This window comes from Pongo pygmaeus, chromosome X, assembly GCF_028885625.2.
Source record: "Pongo pygmaeus isolate AG05252 chromosome X, NHGRI_mPonPyg2-v2.0_pri, whole genome shotgun sequence".
NCBI lineage: Eukaryota > Metazoa > Chordata > Mammalia > Primates > Hominidae > Pongo > Pongo pygmaeus.
Window position 1 is genome coordinate 114253533 of NC_072396.2, and position 24436 is coordinate 114277968.

At 38.2% G+C, this 24436-nt stretch overlaps 1 protein-coding gene across 9 annotated transcripts in view; it reads left to right on the plus strand.

Moving 5' to 3' along the window:
* The window catches only part of TMEM164 (transmembrane protein 164), a 182069-nt gene that overhangs the window by 57605 nt on the left and 100028 nt on the right, over positions 1-24436 (plus strand). For 8 of the 9 annotated variants that reach the window (XM_063660279.1, XM_054473161.2, XM_054473162.2 and 5 more), the window contains one exon: positions 6199-6248. The exons of the other annotated variant lie outside the window; for it this stretch is intronic. In XM_063660279.1, the coding sequence (XP_063516349.1) occupies positions 6199-6248 (50 nt within the window). The remainder of the gene's footprint in view (positions 1-6198; positions 6249-24436) is intronic. 9 annotated transcript variants of the gene reach the window in all.

Genomic DNA, 24436 nt, shown 5'->3' on the forward strand with positions numbered 1-24436 from the left:
GCTAGCTATGTGCTAGGCATTGTGCCAAATGCTTTTCTTGCTTTGTTTCATTTTGTCCTCTCCCAAACCTTGTGAGACATAGATACTATTTTTGTCCCTATTTTACAGATGAAAATTCCTCTAATCTCTTGCCCAAGGCCAGAGTGCTGGTGAGTGGCAGAGCCACCATGTGGATCCAAGTTTGTCTTAACTCTAAAGCCTGTATTCTTAACCACTTGGCAATGCTAACTGTCCTCCTTCCATCTTCTTAGTTGGGATGAATTTGCCAATGGGACTAGAAAACATGATATTTTTGGCCTTGGATGTAGACACTGCTTGGTTGTGGACATTACCAAATACATGTTTGCAACTCTCCTTATTTTATACCTCAGTGGTTGGTCAACCCCATTCTTTCTTTGGGTATATTTCAAGCGGGTTACAATCTGGTCTTTCAAGTCTGGGATTTTAACGCTTAACTCTTAGTAGGCACTCTTATTTCCCTTTTATTCAAATTCTTGAGGGAAGCTTCTTTATAAACTCCTTAGACTGACAAAAATAGTAAAATCTCAGAAATAGGCAAATCAAGGGAGATAATGAAATCACCAGAATGGGCGTTTAACCGTGGAGTGTAAGGGCAGCTTTCCTGGAGAAAATAATGTTTAATTTTGCATTTGAAGGGTAGATAAGAGCCACAAGAGGAAAGTTGGAAAAACCATCTGGAAGAGGGAATAGGATTAGCAAAGGCACAATTTCTTGATGTTAGAGATTTAAATTTAAAAAATAAAATTATGAAAATATTAAGAAAACAATAGGTGACTCTGTAATCCCACTGTTATAAAAGATTTTCAAAGTGTGATATCAAAGACAGAAGCCATAAAGGGAATGACAAATACATCTAATTACATAAGGATTTTAAAAGCTTCCATAAATAAAAACCTACCATAAACAGAGCTGCAACAATGACAGCCTGGGAAAATTTTTTGCAATAAATTTCAAACAATCTATATTAGCTGTCATTAATATATAAATAGCTCTTTACAACTCAATTGAAAAGAACACACCAGCTGAAAAATAGTCAAAGTGCACAGATGGTCACATCCCAAAAGAAGAAATATGACTGGCCAATACACCTGTTAGAAAATAGTTTAACATTTCTGGTAATCTGAGGCATGCAAATTGTGTGTGTGTGTGTGTGTGTGTGTGTGTGTGTGTGTGTGTGTGTGTGTTTTGCCTTTTAAACACATGATAATTACCAAATGATAATGACCTGTTTGTCAGGTTGCAGCAGAAAACAGATTCTTGTATATTGCTGGAGGGAATAGAAATTTAAATAATTTTTCTGGAGGGCAGTTTAGCATTATGGGTCAAAAGCCTTCAAATGGATATTCCCTTTGAAGATCTAGACTGTCTTCTACCAATGTGGGCTAAGGAAATAATAAAGGAACTGAAAATTTAGATGTAATTTACATGTGCAACCAGAGGATATTGGTTGAGTAAATTATTGCATATCCATATAATTGAATAAAATGAAGGTATTGGAAAATGAGATAGTAGAAGTGTAGTAATTGACATGAATACGTTCAGGGTACAGCTTGACATAACGCACAAGGCTGTCATGCTGGAGAGGTAGGCAGGATCCAGAGCAAAGAAGGCCTTGTCTGCCATCCTAAGAACCTTGAGCTTTTTCGGTAGGTAGTGGCAAGCCATGGAAGGATTTAAAATGGCAGATCAGAGGGGCATTTTAGATAGATCCCTCTTGTAGCAGTGTGCCTGGAGGCAGGAGACCAGTAAGGAAATTATTGCAGTGGTCCTGAAAGAGATGATGAGGGCCCGAGGGTATGAAGTAGATGCAGTCATAGGACCAACTTTTTGGCAGCCCAGGGAGTTAATCTTCCTTATGGTGGGTAACAGTCATAAGCACTTGGCCTCAGCGATCCCCAGATAGCCATGTGCCGTCACAGGAGGCGGTGACAGGAGAACTGGAGCTTGGGGAGATTGTGTGCTAGGCCAAACACCACTCTTCTGTACCTCTCTCACTCTCTGTTTCCCTTTCATTTAGTTTGCCCATATCCCTTCATTGCTTACCCTGGCTAGCCTCTCATTTAGGATGGCCTGTGGTCACTGGCCCTCCTTCCCAATTACATTTCTCATAGTACTAACACTTGCTCCAGTGTACAAAAGCTATCTTCTTTAAGTGCTATGAAAATGGGGATTGTTGAATGTAACACTTGGGTGGAGCAGAAGTGGATGGGAGGCTGAACAATGGTGGCAGTGAACTTGGGGCTGATATGACTAGGGGAACAGGAATGGGAAGCAGGCAAGGTGTTGGCTGAGAGGTTTGGTAGAGAAGGTGGGAACCTGGAACCAGAGAGGTTCACAGGTAGAGGATGAACTGGGATAACAGCTGATGCCTAGATTGGATGCTTAGGAAAGAACTAAAGGTTAGTACAGGGATCTTTCCTGAGGAAGCTGAGAGAGTGTGTGGTTTTGAATGGAACCTGTGGATTTTTTCTGGGAAAACCAGCCAAAAAAGACCTCAGTTTTATAAGGATTGCAAGTGCCTACCAGACCTGGGGATGAGGCAGGTGGAAGCTATAATAAACCTGTCTTTGGGACTCTGAAACTCATCTGTGTAAATGCAATTTGCTGTCCAGTTGAGTTTGTGTTTTGAGATGTCTCACACTGTAGAGAGTAGATATTATGAGCTGGCTGATGGCACAGGTGTGGGGCTGTTGGGGTGACTCCCTGTGTGCCATGTGGTCAAGGGCCAGGGCTAGAGTCTAAAGAAAAGGAGCTCCCATGAGCCCTGGTCTGTGTCAGGTGTGAAGTGGAAAGTGCATTGAACTGGGAGTTAGGGGACCTAGGCTCTCGTCAGAAAGCTTGTCAGCACCTTTTCCCCTCAGTTTCCTCATCTCTGAAATGGTGTTTAATAATGTGGTTCTGCCTGCCTCCCAGGCGATGGGAAAGTGGAAGTGCTCGGTAGCACTTCTCTATATGCTACCTGCTCATGCCTTTTGTTTCAGGTGCTGAGCTGGGCAGATTTCAGCATGAATGCAAAGTGCCAAGTTGGTACTAGGGTATGCTCAGATATATTCTCATCTTTGTACCATCCTTGTTTGAACTTCTAAGTCTCATCTCTTCCTATTCCATTTGCAGCCAAAGTGATAGTTTAGCTTTTCACCTCCTAGTCTAAAAATGCATGCCACCAAAATTTTCAGGCAGTTGGAAGCCAAGCAAAGAAGAAAGCAAGGATATTCAGGCCAAGGCTGGGGGCCCTTGCACCTCTGAATTAAAATGTTAGTTCCATGTGGCTCTGTTGGCTAATGTCGAATATGAATGTGACTCTAGCATGATGGGGTGAAGAGGTTCAGTATCATAAATCTGAGAAGTTGCTAAAGGAGGCCATGAGTTTTCTGGAAATGGAATATGAATAATCAGGAATCCCCAGGTAACTGTGTACCATCATAGGAGGTGGAATGTAATGTAATAAGTAATCTTTCAATCAGATACATTTAGTTGTATCAAGTCAGCAGATTTGAAAAAGGATCCTAGAGGCCAGGCAGAGTGATAAACCTGTAATCCCAGCACTTTGGTAGGCTGAGGCAGGAGGATTGCTTGAGGACAGGAGTTTGAGACCAGCCAGGGCAACATAGTGAGACTCTGTCTCCACAAAAAATAAAATAAAAAAAAATAAAAAATAAAAAAATTAGCCAGGTATGGTGGTGCACACCTGTAGTCCCAGCTACCTGAGAGGCTGAGGTAGGAGAATTGCTTCAGCCCAGGAGTTGGAGGGTGCAATGAGCTATGATTTCACCACTGCACTCCAGCCTGGATAACAGAGTGAGACTGTCTCAAAAAAAAAAAAAAAAAAAAAAAAAAAAAGATACCCTCTATGCTGCTATGCTGGTGATAGAAATAGGCAAGACAGAAAAGATGAAACGACTAAAGTTAGATCCACGACTGATGGAGGATAACAGGACAACGAACTGGGTTGAAACTGGAGGCTTGTTCTCTTTAGTAGTTTTCTGGGCTTCTAGCCTAGGGAAATTGTGGATCAGAACCAGCCAAATGGACTTATAAGGGAAATTTGTCCCTGAAAATCTGCTTACCTCCTCTTGTCTGTGGGTATAGAAAAGTAAGATTTAACTGTGGTGCCCAGTGTTGCATTTTTACTTCTCTGTTTAGCATGTTGGAAGTGTCTTGGGTATTCCAGAAGCTCAGGAAGGCTGCTGGCATGACTCTGGTGACTCCAGAAGTATTGAGGACCTTTCTAAGGGTTGGGGCCCCTGCCTCTTCTCTGTGTACTGTAGCTTCTGAGTGTAGACTTTGATGGGCCTGATGCTGGGTAACTATGTGCAGCCTCCAACTTGGTCCCTTACCTAAGGTGAGTAACTTTACTGCTGGATCAAGGGTAAAAAATATTAGCTTTGTTTATTTCTTGGACTGCTCCTGAGGGGTGGGATGGGGAGTGGGGATAAGTCAATGTTTGGATAATTGAAATTTCAAGTCTGTAATCCTTATCCAAAACCATTAAGATCAGATATATTTCAGAAATCAGATTTTTTTTGGATTTCAGAGAGGCTGTACAGTGAATGTAGAGTCTTTTACATACACTCCCAGTGGGGTTTGAGGCAGCACCCCACAATTAAATACATTATTATTTTTATGGGAAACATGAATATTCACCATAAGTGGAAGAAATAAAGTCTATAAATAGCCTCACCTCAATTCAAGTCGCATTTTGCTGTAACATTAGCTTTGAAGAAAGCAAACTTTCAGTTTTTAGAGCTTTTTGGATTTTGGGATTGCCAACAAAAGATTGTGGACATGTAATTATCATCAGCTTTGTATGTTTAATGAAATTGATCAAGGGAAAAGGCATGTTCTTGACAGATATTTCCTTTGATGAGGTATCATGCAGGTGATGGACTCCTGACTGTGTTCTTTTAAAGACCCTTTCTCATTTTCATTCTTCTTCCTCTTCTTATTGGCAGGGATTCATGCAGGTGTCTTTCCTTATAGTGATTTTTCTTATAATACCCTTTTCTTCTAAATATGGACTCTGAGAGAACAGAAGAACCACATACTAAAGAACATACAAGTGACAAAGCCAACAAGTCCATAATGCAGATATCCTATATTAATAAGAGCTCTCAACAATATAGGGACACATGTCAATGATTTCTAAACCACACCATTAAGTCACTACAGGTGAAGAAACTCTACAAACATGAGTTTCATTCCTTTGTCAATCCTCAGTTCTGCTGAATGTTTTTGACTCCTGTAGTAGTTCAGTCCAAGGGCAAAAATTCAGCATCTCAGGCTACCAGGAGTGATTCAGTCTCCTGGGACATTTGTGAAACATGATGATTCCTGGAGTCCCATACTTGGGGAATCAGAATTCTTAATGGGGGAACCCAGGAATTTGTATGTTTTACAAGCTCTGCATAGGACTTTTTTGTTCTTCTTGATGTTTGAGCACCACTGCATGGGGGAAGGTCAAACTGCCACAGCTGCAGGTTTCCAAGGGCTGTAATCTGGGCCCACGTCACACCAGGTATCAGGGAACTGATTTGTCTGTTAGGACAAGGTTCTTTTCGTTTGGTTTTACCTGGGAGGAGAATGGAAGAGTAAAACCACCTAGGCATGCTTACAAACAAAAGAATCAATCAGAGGGAGGCTTGGAACCTGGGGGTGGCAGTTTGATAGGGTTGCCAGCTAAAATAAATACAGGACATATTTATACTAAAACTATTCATTGTTTATCTGCAATTCGAATGTAACTGGGCATCCTGTGTTTTTATTTGCTAAACTTGGCAATGTTGAGTATTGATAAACCCACCTTCTCCCCTGGGAGGCAAACCAGATGGCATGGTGTGTGTGTGTTCCATGCTCAGAATCTATTTTTACCTGCCCTGGGTTAAATTTAAGACTGACTACTTGTGTCATATTGAAACTGAAGCATTGAAATATTGAGTCTTCTCACCCTCCTTCTCCCTTTCTCATGTGTGCATGTGCACGTGCGCGCACACACACACACACACACACACACACACGCATGCATGCAAGCACAAACATGTACCTGTTGCCTTTAAAAATTTTTACATTACATTATTGTGTTGGAGTTTTGGTTATTTTTTGTTATTGTTAAAGTAACATTGTCTCACTCTGTCTGGCATTTTTTCTTGCTAACCATTCTTAATTCTTCTTCAATTGCAGATCTTTCTCCTGGCCTGCCCTCCATGTCGGGGAGCTATCGTCGTCTTCAAGTAAGAGAAAATTGGCTTTTGCTCTGTTGCTCTTCAGAGTATTTTTGTCTGTTTGCTAACAAGACTGATAACACATTGCTGTGAACACCTTGGGATTGTACCATTTTGTCTTTGCACTTCCCAAAGGGATAAAGGTCTGTGAGGGCCTACTGAAACAGGGAAATATTGTTTGTGAAGACCTGGTTTTTGTCAAGCCATCAAATCCTTTTTAGCAAATCCTTCCAGTAGGGGATGTATGGCCAAGGCATGCTCCCTTGGAAGGTTGCTGCCCTGCTAAAATTTCTCTTGAGAGAATGCTAGGGGCCAGACAGCTTCCTTTCTCTCAAGAATCTTTGCTTTGTGAGCCTACTGCTCCACTGAGCATATGGTTCTTCATATTGAAGGGCATTGTTCTTATGTTTTTATGGGGTTTTTCCCCCTAAAGTGCAAATTAAAGTGAGGAGAGAAAAATATCCACTATTACAAGTTTGGACTTTCATAAAAATAGCAAGCATCAAATCTATTAAAGTATATTGCAGGCAAATAGTGTTTCTCTGAAGGCAGGTTTATTTAAATGAAATTATCAAGAGTCCTGGAACCCTCATTTTAACCATGAGTTGTGACCACCTCGCTTATCAAACCTTTTATTAGAGTTGCTAATGAGAAGCCAAATCGACTGAATTAATTTCATCTCTTTTCTCCTTTCCTGGCCCGGGTTCTGGAGATGTTCCTGAGCAGTGAAATGGCTGCAAGCCAGAGGAAGGGAACAGGAAATAAAGAGCCCAGCAGATTCTTGGATAATTGAGAGTGGTGTAAATGGCTTTCTGATTTACTTAAGTCATTAAAGTGTTAGGTAGGGGAAAAAGGACCCCATTTGCTGCTTCAAATAGCACCTTGAAATAGCCACTTAGTCTCTTGCCTTAGGTGAGTAACTTTCAGCTGCGTGAGGGATAATGGATCCTGATTTCATGTATTTCCTACTTGAACAGCTCCTAAGGGAAAGGGGTATTTAACCCTGTTTTCCTTTCTTGATTTTCCAAAATGAGCTCAATTATTCAGTGTAATGTTTTAAAAGTAACATTTATTGGTTCTATTTCATTATGAAAGTAACAATTCTCATTATGGAAAACACAGGGACACATAAGGAAGAAACATCATCCATCCCTAATCCAAGCACCAAGAGATAATTTTGCTTATTACCTTTCTTAAGAAGCAGAGATCATATTGTAGATTGAGGTGTTTACTGTATCTTTTCTGAATTTAACTTGGTTTATTGATACATTCGTATACGTGTGTAAATCATAAATATGATTGCTGGATTTTTTTTTGTAGTGGTCCTTTCTTTTCCCTTTTTTTCTTCAGCTCCTAGTTCTACCTTTCCACACTATCCCTTTGTATTACCAAAACAGTATGTATCTTTTCACATTTTTCTCCATGTGCATAGATACACACACGCATACACACATACACACACAAGTTTTGGAATGTTTTGTTGTTGTTCATTGTTTGTTTTACAGAAATAGAATATTACATATACTTTAATATATCTTTTTCATTCTACAATATCTCATAGAAATCTATCACAGTCTATTGATGTAGCTCTTATTCTTTTATAATGTTGTAAAATATTCCATGAATGCACAATAAGTTATTCAGCCATTCCCCCTACTAATGAACATTTACTTTCTTTGCACATTTCTGCCACTACATTCAATGCTGAAATCAACATGATTTTGTATACACCCTTATATACTGTTGCTTTCAGTTTAGATATAGATGTAGGTAGAGGTATATAGGTATATGTGGATGTTTAAATACATATTCATGTTAATAGATGTCGCCATATTGATTTACAAAAACAGGCTGTTATGCTACACTTTTTGCTTTTGTATGTAATATGTGAGATTATTATTTTCTTCATATCCCTATCAGCAATAGGTGTTATGGTTCTTTTGTAATTTTGACAACCTAATGGATGCAGTTTCTTGGCTACTAGTGAATTTCAGTATTATCTCAATTTTTTGTCCAATTAAATTTGTTCCTCGAATTGTCTATTCATATCATCTGCACATTTTCCTATGGGTTGTTTATATTTTTCTAATTTCTAAGACCTCTTTATATATTTTAGATTTTAGCCCTTTGTCTATCATCATTGTTACAGATGTCTTTCCCAAATATGTTTATATTGACTTTGTTTTTTTTTAAAAAAATTATTTTTTTAGTAGAGATGGGGTTTCACCATGTTGGCCAGGCTGGTCTCGAACTACTGACCTCAAGTGATCTGCCTGCCTCGGCCTCCCAGTGCTGGGATTACAGACGTGAGCCACTGCGCCCAGCCTATACTGACTTTGTTGATGGAATATATTTCCATATAATTGTTCGCATTTTTATATCCAAATATGACTCTTTTCTTATATAGCATCTGAATTTCGAGTCTTGGTTAAGATAGTTTTCTTGAAGATAGGTAGCCAGTTGTATTGGAATAATATGTTAAATGATCCCTATTTTACCCTGTGATCTCTTTGCAGCTATTAAATGTTTTATATGCTAGGATCTACTTATGGATTCTCTATTCTGTTTCCTCTTTTTGTCTGTTTGTGTACCTAAATCTCATATATTTGATTACATTAGGCTTTAGAAAATATTTTTCTGGGGCCGGGCGCGGTGGCTCACGCCTGTAATCCCAGCACTTTGGGAGGCTGAGGCGGGTGGATCACTTGAGGTCAGGAGTTCGAGACCAGCCTGGCTAACATAGTGAAACCGCATCTCTACTAAAAATACAAAAATTAGCCAGGCATGGTGGCACATGCCTGTAATCCCAGCTACTCAGGAAGCTGAGGCAGGAGAATCACTTGAACCCAGGAGGCGGATGTTGCAGTGAGCCAGGACTGTGCCACTGCACTGCAGCCTGGGGAACAGAGTGAGACTCTGTCTCAAAAAAAAAAAAAAAAAAAAATTCTTGGCTATTTGTTGTCACTTTGTTCGTACACACAGGTTTTAAGATCACTTATATTCACCTACCTCTCTCAAATACTAGTGGAATTCTAATTAGAATTGCCTTAAGTATATATTTCAGTTTTTAAATTATATGGCTCCTTTTATCTAAGAAATGGTATTTCTTTCCATCTGTTCACGTCTTATTGTTTCAATTAGATTTATCTTTTTCTTCATATCTGCTCTATGCCTTTCTTGATGCATTTATTCCTCAAGAATTAACAGCTTTTCTGCCAGGTGAAGTGGCTCACGCCTGTAATCCTAGCACTTTGGGATGCTAAGGTGGGCATACTGCTTGAGCTCAGGAGTTTGAGACCATTGTGGACAACATGGTGAAACCTCGTCTCTAACCCCCCGCCAAAAAAAAGAATTATGAAAAGAATAGAAAAAGAATTAACAGCATTGCCCCCTACCCCAACCACGCCGTAACGAGTGGAATATTTTTCCCCTTTCTATTCCTAAGTGCTTTTTGCTAGAATAGGAAAAGATTGTTGATTTTTAAAAATATCTTATATCTGGCGATCTTACCAAATTCTCTTGTTCTTGTAAATTTTATTTTAGTTTTATCTCTTCTTTTCTTTAGTCATACCAGTTATTTCATTTTCTTGTTGCATTTGCTAGACATTCAGAGTTAAATAAAAATTGTGCTGATGGGCTACTCTTGCCTAAAACTGATTTTAAATGGAAATATTTTCTGTACTCCTCCATATTTGTTGTTGGTGTTCGTTAAATAGTCTATTATACTTAAGTAATTTTCACATTTATGTAGAGATTTTTAAATATTTATTTATTTATTTATTTATTTAGACAGTGTCTCACTTTGTTGCTAGGATGGTCTTGATCTCCTGACTTCAAGCAGTTCTCCTGCCTCGGCCTCCCAAAGAGCTGGGATTACAGGTGTGAGCCACTGTGCCCAACCAAGATTTTTTAAAAGAAGGAATGGTAGCTGTATTTTATCTAATGCTTTTTCTACATCTATTGATCATGCGGGATTTTTTCATTTAAATTTTTGATACAATAAATTACATTGATAGATTTTCTGGTTTTGAACTACTCTTACATTATTGAAATACACCCGCTGATCATAGTATATTATTATTTTGATACGTTGCTGGGTTCTATTTGTCAATATTTTATTTAGAATCTTGCTTCAGTATTCCCGAGATTAGAGTCATGTTTTTCTTAGTGTTCTTTTCTTCAAGTTTAAGGATTGAGGCCAGGTGTGGTGGCTCACGCCTATAATCCCAACACTTTGGGAGGCTGAGGTAGAAGGATTGCTTGAGGCCAGGAATTCGGGACCAGCCTGGGCAACATACCAGGACTTTGTCTCTACAAAAAAAAAAAAAAAAAATTAGCAGGGCATGGTGGTGTGTGCGTGTAGTCCCAGCTACTTTGAGAGGCTGAGGCAGGAGGATCACTTGAGCCCAGGAGTTCGAGGCTGCAGTGAACTATGATTGTGCCGCTGAACTCCAGCTTGGGCTACAGAGCAAGACTCCGTCTTTTAAAAAAAACGTTTAAGGATTAAAGTTATGGTGGCTATGTAAAATATGCTGCAGAATGTTCATTCTTTTTCTCTTGCCTGGAATACTTTAATTACCATTAAATTACCAATTTAATTCTAATTACCATTAGAAATTATGTATCCTGGCTGGGTGTGGTGGCGGGTGCCTGTAATCCCAGCACTTTGGGAGGCTGAGGTGGTCAGACCACCTGAGGTCAGGAGTTCAAGACTAGCCTTACCAATATGGTGAAACCCCTTCTCTACTAAAAATGCAAATATTAGCTGGGCATGGTGGCAGGTGCCTGTAATCCCAGCTACTCGAGAGGCTGAGGGAGGAGAATCACTTGAACTTGGGAGGCGGAGGTTGCAGTGAGATGAGATCACACCACTGCACACCAGCCTGGGCGACAGAGGCTCCGTCTCAAAAAAAAAAAAAAAAAAAAAAAGAAATTATGTTATCTTTTAAAGGTAAGATAATCTGTGAAGCCATCTGGTCTTGGTGCCATTTTTCAATGGGTAGACCCTTAATCACCTTTCTGATGTGTTCTGTGGTAATCTATTCAAATCTTTTTGGGTCAATTTTGGTCGTTTGTGTTTTGCTAGGAAATTATCCATTTCTTCTAAATTTTCAAATTTGTTACCAAATATTTGGTTGAGTATGTAGTATCCTCTTATTTTATAATTTAAAAATATCTCATCTGTAGTCATGTATTTTTTCTTGGACTTGATCTTGTCTGTTTTTGTGTTCTCTCCTCTATATATTAATCAGGTTAGTAAGCACTTATCTGTTTTTGGTTGCTACATAGAACCATGTTTTCAATTTATTTATTCTTTCTACCTTATTTTTTTTTCTACTTAATTTTCAGCTTTTATCTTCATTAATTCCCTCTTCTGTTTTTTTCTTAATCTCTCAAGCACAAGGACGAGTATTTATTCCTTTATTTATTTTTTGTCTTTTTTTTTTTTTTTTCCAATTCTTCTTCTAGATCCAAGGGTTACATGTGCAGGTTTGTTACAAGGGTATGTTGCACGATGCTGAGGTTTGGGGCATGACTGAACCTGTCACTCAGGTAGTGATGAGCATAATACTCAATAGGTAGTTTTTCAGCCCTTGTCATCCTCCTTCCCTCCCCTCTCTCATAGTCCCCATTGTTTGTTGTTTTTATTTTATTTTATTTTTTTTGACAGGTTCTCACTCTGGTGCCCAGGCTGGAGTGCAGTGGTGAGAACGTGACTCACTATACCCTCGACCTCTTGGGCTCAAGTGATCCTCCTGCTTCAGCCTCCCAAGTAGCTGGGACTACAGGCACTAGCCGTGATACCTAGCTAGGTAATTATTTTAGTTTTTGTAGAGATGGGGTCTTTCCATGTTGCCCAGGCTGGTCTCAAACTCCTGGGCTCAAGAAATTCTCCCGCTTCAGCGTCCCAAAGAGCTGGAATTACAGGCATGAGCTACTGTGCCTGGCTTGTTTTTCCTATCTTTATGTCTATGTGTATCTAATGTTTAGCTTCTACTCACAAGTGAGAACATGTGGTATTTGATTTTCTGTTTCTGTGTTTGTTAGCTTAGGGTAATGGCCTCCAGCTGCATCCATGCTGCTGCAAAGGGCATGACTTCATTCTTTTTGTGGCTGCATACTATTCCCTGGTATACATGTACCATATTTTCTTTATCCAGTCCACTACTGATGGACATCTAGATTGATTCCTTGTCTTTACTATTGTGAATAGTGCTGCGATGAATATACGGGTACTTGTATCTTTTTGGTAGAATGATTTATTTTTCTTTGGGTATATACCCAGTAATGGGATTGCTGGGTTGAGTGGTAGTTCTGCTTTTAGTTCTTTGAGAACTCTCCAACCTGCTTTCCACAGTGGGTATGAACTAATTTACATTCCCATCAACAGTATATATGCATTCCTTTTTCTCTACAGCCCCACCAGCATCTGTTATTTTTCAAATTTTTAATAATAGCCATTCTGATTGGTGTGAGATGATATCTCATTTTTGTTGTTGTTGTTGTTGTTCTTTGAGACAGAATCTCGCTTTGTTGCCCAGGCTGGAGTACAGTGGCCTGATCTCGGCTCACTGCAAACTCCTTCTCCCGGGTCCAAGTGATTCTCCTGCATCAGCCTCCCAAGTAGCTGGGACTACAGGCACATGTCACCATGCCTGGCTCATTTTTGTATTTTTAGTAGAGATGGGGTTTCACCATGTTGGCCAGGCTGGTCTTGAACTCCTGACCTCAGGTGATCTGCCCACCTCAGCCTCCCAAAGTGGTGGGATTACAGGAGTGAGCCACCACGCTTGACCTAATTGTGGTTTGATTTGCATTTCTCTAACTTAGTGATAAGAGACTTTTTCATGTGCTTGTTGGCTGCTTGTATGCCTTCTTTTGAGAAATGTCTGTTCACGTCCTTTGCCCACTTTTTAGTCAGGTTATTTGTTTTTTGCTTGTTTATTTGTTTAAGTTTCTTATAGATTTGGGTTATTAGATCTTTGTCAGATGCATAGTTTGTGAATATTTTTTCCCATTCTGTATGTTGTCTGTTTGCTGATAGTTTCTTTTGCTGTGCAGAAGCTCTTTAGTTTAATTAGGTCCCACTTGTCAATTTTTGTTTTTGTTTTAGTTGCTTTTGAGGACTTAGCTATAAATTCCTTGCCATGGCCAATGTCAAGAAGGTATTTTCTGGGTTTTCTTCTAGGATTTTTATAGTTTGAGATCTTACATTTAAATGTTTAATTCATCGAGTTAATTTTTGTATATTGTGATAGGAAGGAGTGCAGTTTCATTCTTGTGCACATGTATGGCCAGTTTTCTCAGCACCATTTATTTAATAGAGAGTTCTTTCCCCATGGTTTACTTCTGTTGACTTTGCTGAATATCACATAGTTGTAGGTGTATGGCTTTATATCTGTGTTCTCTATCCTATTCCTTTAGTCTTTGCATCTGTTTTTGTACCAGTACCATGCTGTTTTGGTTACTATAGCCTTGTAGTATAGTTTGAAGTCAGGTAATGTGGTGCCTCTGGGTTTGTTCTTTTTGCTTAGGATTGCTTTGGCTATTTGGGCTGTTTTTTGGTTGTGTATGAATTTTAGAATACTTTTTTCTAATTCTGTGAAGAATGACTTTGGTAGTTTGATAGGAGTAGCATTGAATCTGTAGATTGCTTCGGGTAGTATGGCCATTTGAACGATGTTGATTATTCTAATCCATGAGAATCTAATACTTTTCCATTTGTTTGTGTCAGCTATGATTTCTTTTAGCAGGGTTTTGTTGTTCTCCTCGTAAAGGTCTTTCATCTCCTTGGCTGGCTGTATTCCTAGGCAGTTTATGTTTTTGTAGCTATTGTAAATGGGATTACATTCTTGATTTGATTCTCAGCTTGAATGTTATTGGTGTATAGAAATGCTACTGATTTTTTTATATGATTTTGTATCCTGAAACTTCACTGACGTCGTTTATCAGTTCTAGGAGCCTTTTGTTGGAGTCTTTAGGGTTTTCTAGGTATAGAATTATATCGTCAGTGAAGAGAAGATAGTTTGAATTCTTCTTTTCCTATTTGGATGCCTTTTATTTATTCCTCTTGCCTGATTTCTCTGGCTAAGCCTTCCAGTACTATGTTGAATAGGAATGGTGAGAGTGGGCATCCTTGTCTTGTTCCAGTTCTCAAGGGGAATGCTTCCAGCTTTTGCTCATTCAGTATGATGTTGGCTGTGGGGTTTTCTTAGATTACTCTTATTATTTTGAGGTATATTCTTTCAATGTTTAGCTTGTTGAAGGTTTTTATCATGAAGGGAAGTTGGATTATATAAAAAACCTTTTTCTTTGACTATTGAGATGATCATATGGTCCTTGTTTTAAATTCTGTTTATGTGTCAAATCACATTTATTGATTTGCATATGTTGAACCAACTTTGCATCCCAGAAATGAAGCCTACTTGATTTTGGTGAATTAACTATTTGATGTGCTGCTGGATTCAGTTTGCTAGTATTTTGTTGAGGATTTTTGCTTCTATGTTCATCAGGGATATTGGCCTGTAGTTTTCTTTTTTCATTGTGTCTTTGCCAGATTTTGGTATCAAGGTGATGCTGGCTTTGTAGCATGATTTAGGGAGGAGTCTCTCCTCCTTGATTTTTTTTTTTTTTTTTTTTTTGTAATAATAAGATTGGTGCCAGCTCTTTCTTTTTTATCCATCTGATAGAATTTAGCTCTGAATCTGTCTGGTCCATGGCTTTTTTTGGTTGGTAAGTTTTCTTTTTTTAAAATTACTGATTCAATTTCAGAACTTGTTATTTGCTCAAGGTTTTAGTTTCTTCCTGATTCATTCTTGGGAGGTTGTGTGTTTCCAGGAATCCATCCATTTTCTCTAGATTTTCTAATTTGTGGGCATAGAAGTGTTCATAGTAGTCTCTGAGGTTCTTTTATATTTCTTTGGGATCAGTTGTAATGTCACATTTGTCATCTCTGATTGTGATTATTTGGGTCTTCTCTCTTTTTTCTTTGTTGATCTAGCTATCAATTTATAGATCTTGTTTATCCTTTCAAATAACCAATCTTTATTTATTGATCCTTGGTATGGATTTTTTTGGGTTTCAGTTTCATTCATTTCTGCTCTGGTTTTAGTTTTGTCTTTTCTTCTTGCTTTGGAGTTGGTTCTTGTTTTCTAGTTCCTCTAGACACAACTTCAGCTTGTTAATTTGAGTTCTTTCTAACTTCTTGATGTAGGCATTTAGCACTATAAATTTTCCTCTTAATACTGTTTTTGCTGCATTCTATAAATTTTCATATGTTGTTTCTATGTTTTCATTAATGTCAAAGAATTTTTTGATTTCTGCCTTAATTTTATGGTTTATCCCAAAAACGTTCAGGAACAAGTTGTTTAATTTCCATGTAATTGGGTCTTCTTGGTATTGATTTCTATTTATATTCCACTGTGGAACAAGAGTATGCTTGGAATGATTTCTAGCTTTTTGAATTTATTGAGACTTACTTTATGGCCAAACATATGTTTGATCTTAGAGTATGTTCCGTGTGCAGATGAGAAGAGTGTTTATTCTGTGATTGTTGGGTGGAGTATTCTGTAGATGTCTATTAGGTCCGATTGGTCAACTGTCAAATTTAAGTCCAGAATTTCTTTGTTCATTTTCTGACTTGATGATCTGTCTAACACCATAGTGGAGTATTGAAATCCCCATTATTATTGTGTGGCTATCTAAGTCTTTTTGTAGGTTTCAAAGTATGTGTTTTATGAATTTGGGTGCTCCAATGTTGGGTGCATATGTATTCAGGATAGTTAAGTCTCCTTGTTGAATTGAAGCCTTTACCATTATGTAATACTCTTATTTGTCCTTTTTTACTGTTTTTGGTTTGTAGTCTTTTTATCTGGTATAAGAATATTGACCCCTGTTCTTTTTTGTTTTTCATTTGCATGATAGATTTTTCTCTATCCCATTACTTTGAGCCTGTGGGTGTCATCACATGTGAGATGCTTCTCTTGAAGACAGCAGGCAGTTAGGTCTTGGTTGTTTTTATCCATCTTGCCACTCTGTGCCCTTTCAGTGGACATTTAGACTGTTTACATTCAACATTAATATTGATATATGAGGTTTTGTTCCTTTCATGATGTTGTTAATTGGTTGCTTTGTAGTCTCGATTGTGTAGTTGCTTTTTGGAGTCTGTGGGCTATGTACTTAAATGTGTTTTTGTGGTAGCAGGTATCGTTCTTTTGTTCCCATGTTTAGAACTCCCTTAAGGAGCTCTTGTAAGGCTGGTTTAGTGGTAACGAGTTCCCTTAGCATTTGCTTGTCTAGAAAAGATTTTATTTCTCCTTCTCTTATGAAGCTTAGTTTGGTGGGATATGAAATTCTTGTTTGGAATTTCTTTTTTCTAAGGATGCTGAAAATAGGCCCCCAGTCTCTTCTGGCTTGAAAGGGTTCTGCTGAGAAGTCTGCTGTTAGCCTGACGGGATTCCCTTTGTAAGTGATCTGACCCTTTTGTCTAGCTGCCTTTAAGATTTTTTCTTTTTCATTGACCTTGGAAAGTCTGATGACTATGTGTCTTGTGGATGGTCATCTTGTATAGTATCTTGCAGGAGTTCTCTGAATTTTTTTAATTTGCATGTTGTCTTCTCTAACAAGATTGGAGAAATTTTCATGAACTGTATCCTCAAATATGTTTTCCAAGTTGCCCACTGTGTTTCCTTCTCTCTCAGGAATGCCAGTGAGTCTTAGGTTTGGTCTTATCACATAATCCCATATATCTTGAAACTTTTGCTCATTTTTAAAAATTCTTTTTTCTTTATTCTTGTCTGACTGGGTTAATTCGTAGGACCATTCTTTGAGGTCTGAATTTCTTTCCTCAGCTTGGTCTAGTCTGTTGTTAATGCTTCCAGTTGTATTTGGAAACTTCTGTAGTGAAGTTTTTCAATTCCAGCAGTTCTGTTTGGCTCTTTCTTAAAATGTCTATGTTGTCTTTTAACTCTTGGATCATTTTACTGGCTTTCTTCGATTGAGTTTCAGCTTTCTCTGGAGTCTCATTGAGCTTCTTGCCATCCAGATTCTGAATTCTGTGTATGTCCTTTCAGACATTTCAATCTGGTTAGGATCCATTGCTGTGGAGCTAGTGTGATCCTTTGGATCATCACATTTTAAAATTAAACTTTAGGTTGGGTGCAGTGGCTCACACGTGTAATCCCAGCACTTTGGGAGGCCGAGGCAGGTGGATCACCTGAGGTCAGGAGTTCGAGACCAGCCTGGCCAACATGGTGAAACCCCGTCTCTACTAAAAATACAAAAAATTAGCTGGGCAAGGTGGCGGGCGCCTGTAATTCCAGCTACTCAGGAGGCTGAGGCAGGAGAATTGCCCGAACCCAGGAGGCGGCGGTTGCAGTGAGCCGAGATTGCGCCATTGTACTCCAACCTAGGCAACAATAGCGAAACTTTGTCTCAAAAAATAAAATTAAATTAAACTTTATACTTTGAGATAAGTATATAATATGAGGAGATTTCAAAAAGTTCACAGAAAATGGAATTAAAGATAAAGATAAAAATTATAAACTTCATTTCTCAACAGAAGCTCCATGAACGTCAATTTAATTCATCCCTAAAGAATGCAATTTAATTCATCCCTAAAGAACTGAGGGTACTGGGAATGTAACTGTCAATGCATTCTTTTTTACATTATTAACTAAAGATAAATGAGGGCCTTTAAGATATATATTTTTTTAAGTTTAAGAAACAAAAAGAAGTCAGAAAGAGCCATATCAGGACTTTGAGATGATTGCCTAATGATTTCCCATCGAAACTGTCACAGAATTGCCCTTGTTTGATGAGAGGAATGAGCAGGAGCATTTTCCTGGTCAAGAAGTATTCCCCGGTGAAGCTTTCCTGGGCATTTTTTCACTAAAGCTTTGGCTGACTTTATCAAAACATTGTCATAATAAGTAGGTGTTATAGTCCTTTGACTCTCGAAAAAATCAACAAGCAAAATGTGTTGAGCATCCCCAAAACCTGCTGCCACGACCTTTGCTCTTGACCAGTCCACTTTTGCTTTGACCGGATCACGTTCATTGCTTGGTAGACATTGCTATGATTGTGCTTTGTCTTCAGGATCATGTTCCATCTCCTGTTATAATTCTTTGAAGACATGCTTCAGGATCTTTATCCCACCTGTTTAAAATTTCTATTGAAAGCTCTGTCCTCTTCAGCTGATCTGGGTGCAATTTTGAAACCCATCATGGGGAAAGTTTGCTCATCTTTAATTTTTCAGTCAGAATTGTGTAAGCTGAGCCCATTGAGATGTCTATGGTGTTGGCTATCGTTTCTGCTATTAATCATTGGTCTTCTTCAATTAAGAAATGAACAAGATGCAAACTGATGTAGGTAGTCTGCCACTGCAGGCTTCATCATCAACATCTCACCCTTTCTTAAAATGAGTTATCATGTAAACTGGTTATTTCTTCTGGGCATTGTCTCTGTAAACTTTTTATAAAGCATAAATGATTTCACCATCCCTCCACCCAAGCTTCACTATAAATTTGATGTTTGTTCTTGCTTCAATTTTAGCAGAATTATTGTTGTTCTGGTAGGGGCTCTTTTCAAACTGGTGTCTTATCCTTCTTAATGCCTCAAACTAGATCCTGTTCAGACATGTTAGAATAAGTTAGCACAAGTTTATTTTGGTGCTAAAAATTTGAAATCTGTGCATAGTTTTTTTAATAATATGTATTTCCCATTAACTTATTGAAGACCTGTTGTCTATTAAGTATAATAATGTAGAAAAAATAATATAGGAAAAAACACAAAGAAATCCCATGTACCTTTTACCTAGTTTCCTCCACTGGTAACCTCTGGCAAAACTGTAGTGCAGTATCACTGCCAGGATATTTTCATTGATCCGGTCTGATAAAGCAGAACAGTTCCGTCACCATGCAGATCTCTTCTGTCATTCTTTTATAGCCATACCCACTATCTACATATCTAAACCCCATCCCTGATCCTGGCAACCATGAATCTATTCTTCATATCTATAATTTTGCTATTTTAGGAATCTTGTGTAAATATAGTTATACATTATATTACCTTTGGGGTTGACTTTTTAAAAATCACCTAGCATAATTTCCTGGAGAGTTATCCAACTTTTTATAATACACAACATTTTTTTCTTTGTTTTCGAGACCACGTTTTGCTCTGTTGCCCAGGCTGGAGTGCAGTGGTGCATTCACGGCTCACTGCAGCCTTGGCCTGCTTGACTTAAGTGATCCTTCCACATCAGCCCCTCAAGTAGCTGGGACCACAGGTGTGCACCACTATGCCTAGCTAATAATTTTTTTTTTTTTTTTTTGTAGAGACGGAGTCTCATTATGTTGTTCACACTGGTCTGAAACTTCTGGCCTCAAGTGATGCTCCTGCCTCGGCCTCCTAAAGTGCTGAGATTACAGGAATGAGCCAACACGGTGGCTGATACATACCATTTTTAATGGGTGCATATTATTCCATTGTGTGGAAATACCATGTTGAGTTAAAAATCAGTATTTTAAAAAGTAGAGAGCCCTTAAAATACTTTCACTTTACATTAGTATTGTTCTTTACTGTTTAAAAGTTCTTTGCTTTAAATTTTCTCATCTAATCTTTAAAATAGTATTGGGGGATAGCGAATACATTATCCATACTATAAATAGAGCAGTAGGGGACCAAGAAATATTATATAACTTGGCTAAGATTACTTCGTGGCAGAGTCAGGATTCCTATTCTTTCTTCTCTTGCCAGTGATCATAACATAATCAGGTTTACTGTGTGCCTAGGCATGGTGGGAAACACTTAACATTGATTATTTTATTTAATCCTTCTAACAAAACTGTGTGGGAAGTACTAATAGTAGTACTGGTACTATTAATAGTAGTTTGGTCAAGAGAACTGAGGCTCAGAAAGTTTACATGACTGGATGTGGCTTGCATGTGGTACATGCAGGATTTGATCCATAGTTTCTCTCACTCCAGAGCCCATGCTGCTAATCATGACCTTGTGTTGCTGAAGCGAATATTTTCTACTATCCCATTGTTGTTTAAATTGTTAAAAGTATGAAAGCATCTTATTTAAAATTCCCTATGTCTCAGTATACATGGATGAGCTCTGTTGTGATCTTTATGCCCGTGTGTTCTTTGGGTTTGTTGACTAGCATTGTATACCTATCTCTCTTGCTTTCTCTATGGGCCCTTTGCTGTGCCAGCCACACATGAGTTTACCAGCTTCCCAGCTAACCAGGGGCCAGCATGTTCTTCCTGGAGGCACGCCCAGCCACTATAGGAAAGGGGTATGACGTGTGCAGCAGGCTGCATGTCCTGTGCTTGGCAAAGGCTGGCAACTCCCATTGGGGTGGAGAAGGGACAGGATTCTCCACATGGTTCCCATGGTACACTTGACAAGAGGGAATGATAGTACCACAGTGTTATGTCTGGGTCCTGGAATGCTTCATTTATATGTACCTCAGTTGACATGTGACTTGCTAAGTCCTGCTGCTGTAGCCTGCTGCTGGAAAGGCTGCCTCAGTGGAAAGCATGCATCCAGGGTGTGGAGCCAAAATTAGAAGGGGTTTCTACCTGGCCCACTACCACAGCAACCTTGGGCATTGTGTTCTTTTGATCTCTACTATCTCCAACTCCTAGAATTCCAGCCTGGCAGCCTTCTGCCTCTGAAGGCCTCTTATCCTTCCTGTTCTTGGCTCCTCTTCTTTGTGAATGCTTACATAGCAGCGTCAGAGTTGTTTGTTGTATTGTGTCTGCACATGCAGTGCTGTTCTATATCTCTTTGAATCTGAGCCATTTTCTTTTGACTCATTTGGCTGATGTGAATGGTACTTTCCTGAAGAGCTATCTACCGGTGCCGTTGACATCCAAGCCACAGAATTCGTTTCCTCACTTCGGTTTGAATAAGACCAACATATCCTTAGAGATGGTTTCGCACTTACTATCCTGCTACTAACTTGGAAAAACGTTACATGTCTCATTCACCTTAGGGAACCTACCCAGTCCCAAAATATGAACTAGCCTGCCTCACCAGTTATTAACAAATAAGATTTCCTTTTGAAAACCTCAGGGATAGGATAAAGGACTGTGTTGCAGTGTAACCGGACCTCCCCCTCACCCCCCAGTTCCCCCAACATATCTCACATCTCACTGGTGGCTTCTCTTTTCTTTTTCCCTTGTCTTTTGCGTCAGTTGTTTTTTCTTTCAAATATCATTATAGGTAATTTGGAACATATACATAATATGGTTGTTACTTATATCTATTAGCTATTTACATATTTTATTCTGTAGATTGTCAACTCATGGTCTCCGCTGAGTTTTGATGTACAGGTGTTTCCCTTGTTGATTTGTATGAGTTTTACATATATAAAGAGTGTTAATCCTTTATCACTTTTGCAGTAAATGTTTTCCCCAGATTGTCTTCTAACTTTTTAATGATGCTTTTGATAATAGATTTGGTTTACATTTTTATTGGTTAAATTGATTGATTTCTAAACCCCCTTCAGATCATGGTAATTTCTTCCATTGCTTTTACACTTGAAAAGACATTTCCCATTCTAAGGTTAGATAAACAATCCAGTTTTAAAATAGTTTTAAAAATATTTAACTTGTCAGCCCATCAAAAATTCATTTTGTGACTAGTATGAAGTAGAGTATAGCTTATATTTTCCCCTAGAGAGTCATTTATTTGAGCACCATTCATCAAATAACTATTTTCCTATGATTATTGCTATTATACTTTTATCATACATAAATTCTTATATATGCTAGGATTTATTTTTTCAGCTTGTATTATTCATTGATCTCTCTCTTGGGTTTTCCATCAGTTTCATACCCTTATATTTGCAACAGCTGGTAAACCAGATTTCCTTTGCTTTCTCTGCAGCCTAGCACATTACCCACACTTTTTTCTTAGCTAGTCTCAACCATTTTTTGAGACCTACCAGGATTTTGATTGGAATTACTTTAAACCTAAAATTTCATTGACATCATCACAACACTAAGTCTGTCATCCAGGAAAAGACATGATATGTTAATCTATTAATTTTCTTTTATCTTCCTTAGTTGGTCACATGCATGTGTGTGTATCTCATATATTTCTCATCAAGATCATCCCTGGATAGTTGATAGTTTATGATATTTATTATATTTTCAAACTAGTTATTACTGGTAGGTAGGAAAATTTTTGATTTTGTGTGTCTATGCTTAATTCTTATTTCTAATAGTTTTTCAGTTGCTTCTCTTGGATTATTTTTGAAATTAATCACATCAGCTCCCATATGATAACTTTATTTCCTTTTAAAGAACAAAACTGCTGTTTTGCTTTCAAACCTGATTGTATTGGCTAGATCTTTTGGGATAATGTTAAGTAATAGCAGTACTAGCAGGAGTCCTTGTCTTGCTTTTGATTTTAATGGAAATGTTTCTAGTGATTCACTTAATAGAAATGTTTCTAGTGGTTCATATTAGTTGGCTCTGATGTTGGCTATTGGTTTAAGTTAGATGTTTTTTATAATATTAGGGAATTACCTTATTCTTAAATTATCAAGTCCTTACAAAAATCAAGAATAGTTGGCCAGGTGTGGTGGCTCACGCCTGTAATCCCAGCACTTCAGGAGGCTGAGGCAGAAGGATCACTTGACATCAGGAGTTCGAGACCAGCTTGGCCAACATGGTGAAATCCCATCTCTACTAAAAATACTATATATAAAAAATATATTTAGTCTATATATAGAGAGACTATATATATATATAATGTATTTAGTCTATATATATAGAGAGAGACTATATATATAATATATTTAGTCTATATATATAGAGAGAGACTATATATATAAAATATATATATATAGTCTCTCTCTCTCTCTCTCTCCATATATATATATATATAGACATGGTGGTGCATGCCTGTAATCCTAGCTACTCAAGAGGCTGTGGGAGGAGAATCGCTTGAACCCAGGAGGTGGAGGTTGCAGTGAGCCGAGATTGTGCCACTGCACTCAGCCTGGTTGACAGAGTCAGATTCTGTCTCATAAAAAAAAAAAAGAATAGTTGTTCAGTTTAGCTGATGTTTTCTAGGAATCTATTAAGAGGTTCATTTGTGTTTTCTACTTTGATCTCCCCATTTGGTATATTATATTATAGATTTCCTAATATCAATCTTTGTTAGTTTTCTAAGATAAATTTTCCTTTTCCTTTGCATGCTTGGGAGAGCCTCATATTTGGCTTCCATACTATTAATTTGATTGATTTTGCTCTCTGCTGTCTCCAGTGTGAAATTTATTTATTTTTGTTACAATGTTAATTTCTCTGTATTTCTTTCTAGCTCTGTTGAGCTACTTACCCTAGCTTGTCTTTCCTTCTTAATGTTTTATTCTAGTGGCTTTCTATACCTGTTTTATAGAGTCCATGTTTTCTTTCATTCTATTGAGGATGTAAACAGTTTTCTAAGATATTTCTTCTGGTTTATACACAAAATTAAGACATTTTTGTTTCCTCTGAGTTGTCAGAGTGATATGCATTTCCCTTGTGCTGCCAGAGGTTTTCATATGAACTATTTTTTTTTTTTGTAAAGCAACATCTTGCTCTGTTGCCCAGGCTGGAGTGCAGTGGCATGTTCATAGCTCATGGAATCCTCAAACTTCTGGGCTCAAGTGTTCCTCTCACCTCTGACTCCAAAATAGCTGGGACTACAGGAAAACACCACCATGCTTGGCTAATTAAAAAAAAAAAAAAAAAAAAAAAATATATATATATATATATATATATATATATATGGTTTTGTGGTGTTGCCCAGTCTTGAACTCCTGGCCTCAAGTGATACTCCCACCTTGGCTTCCCAGTGTTGGGAATACAGGCATGAGCCACCATGCCTGGTCAGGTTTTTTGTATGGTTTATGAATATTCAAAAAAGGATCTGTCTTTCATCAAATACAGGGTATATAGATTGCCTTTGACTCTCCTCAAGCTCAGATTCTCTTTCATATTGGTTAGAACCCTTTTCAGCTCCACTGTTGGCAGGCAGGTTGATACACATAGCTTTTAACCCGTTTCACAGTGTCTGTCAGCTACTCATCTAGTGGGTTCTGCTGGACCCATATGGAATTGTCTACCCCTACTACAATGTTCTCAGATGCTCTGAACCAGATAAGCTATGCGAAACAGTACAGCCTCCCACATGTGTTA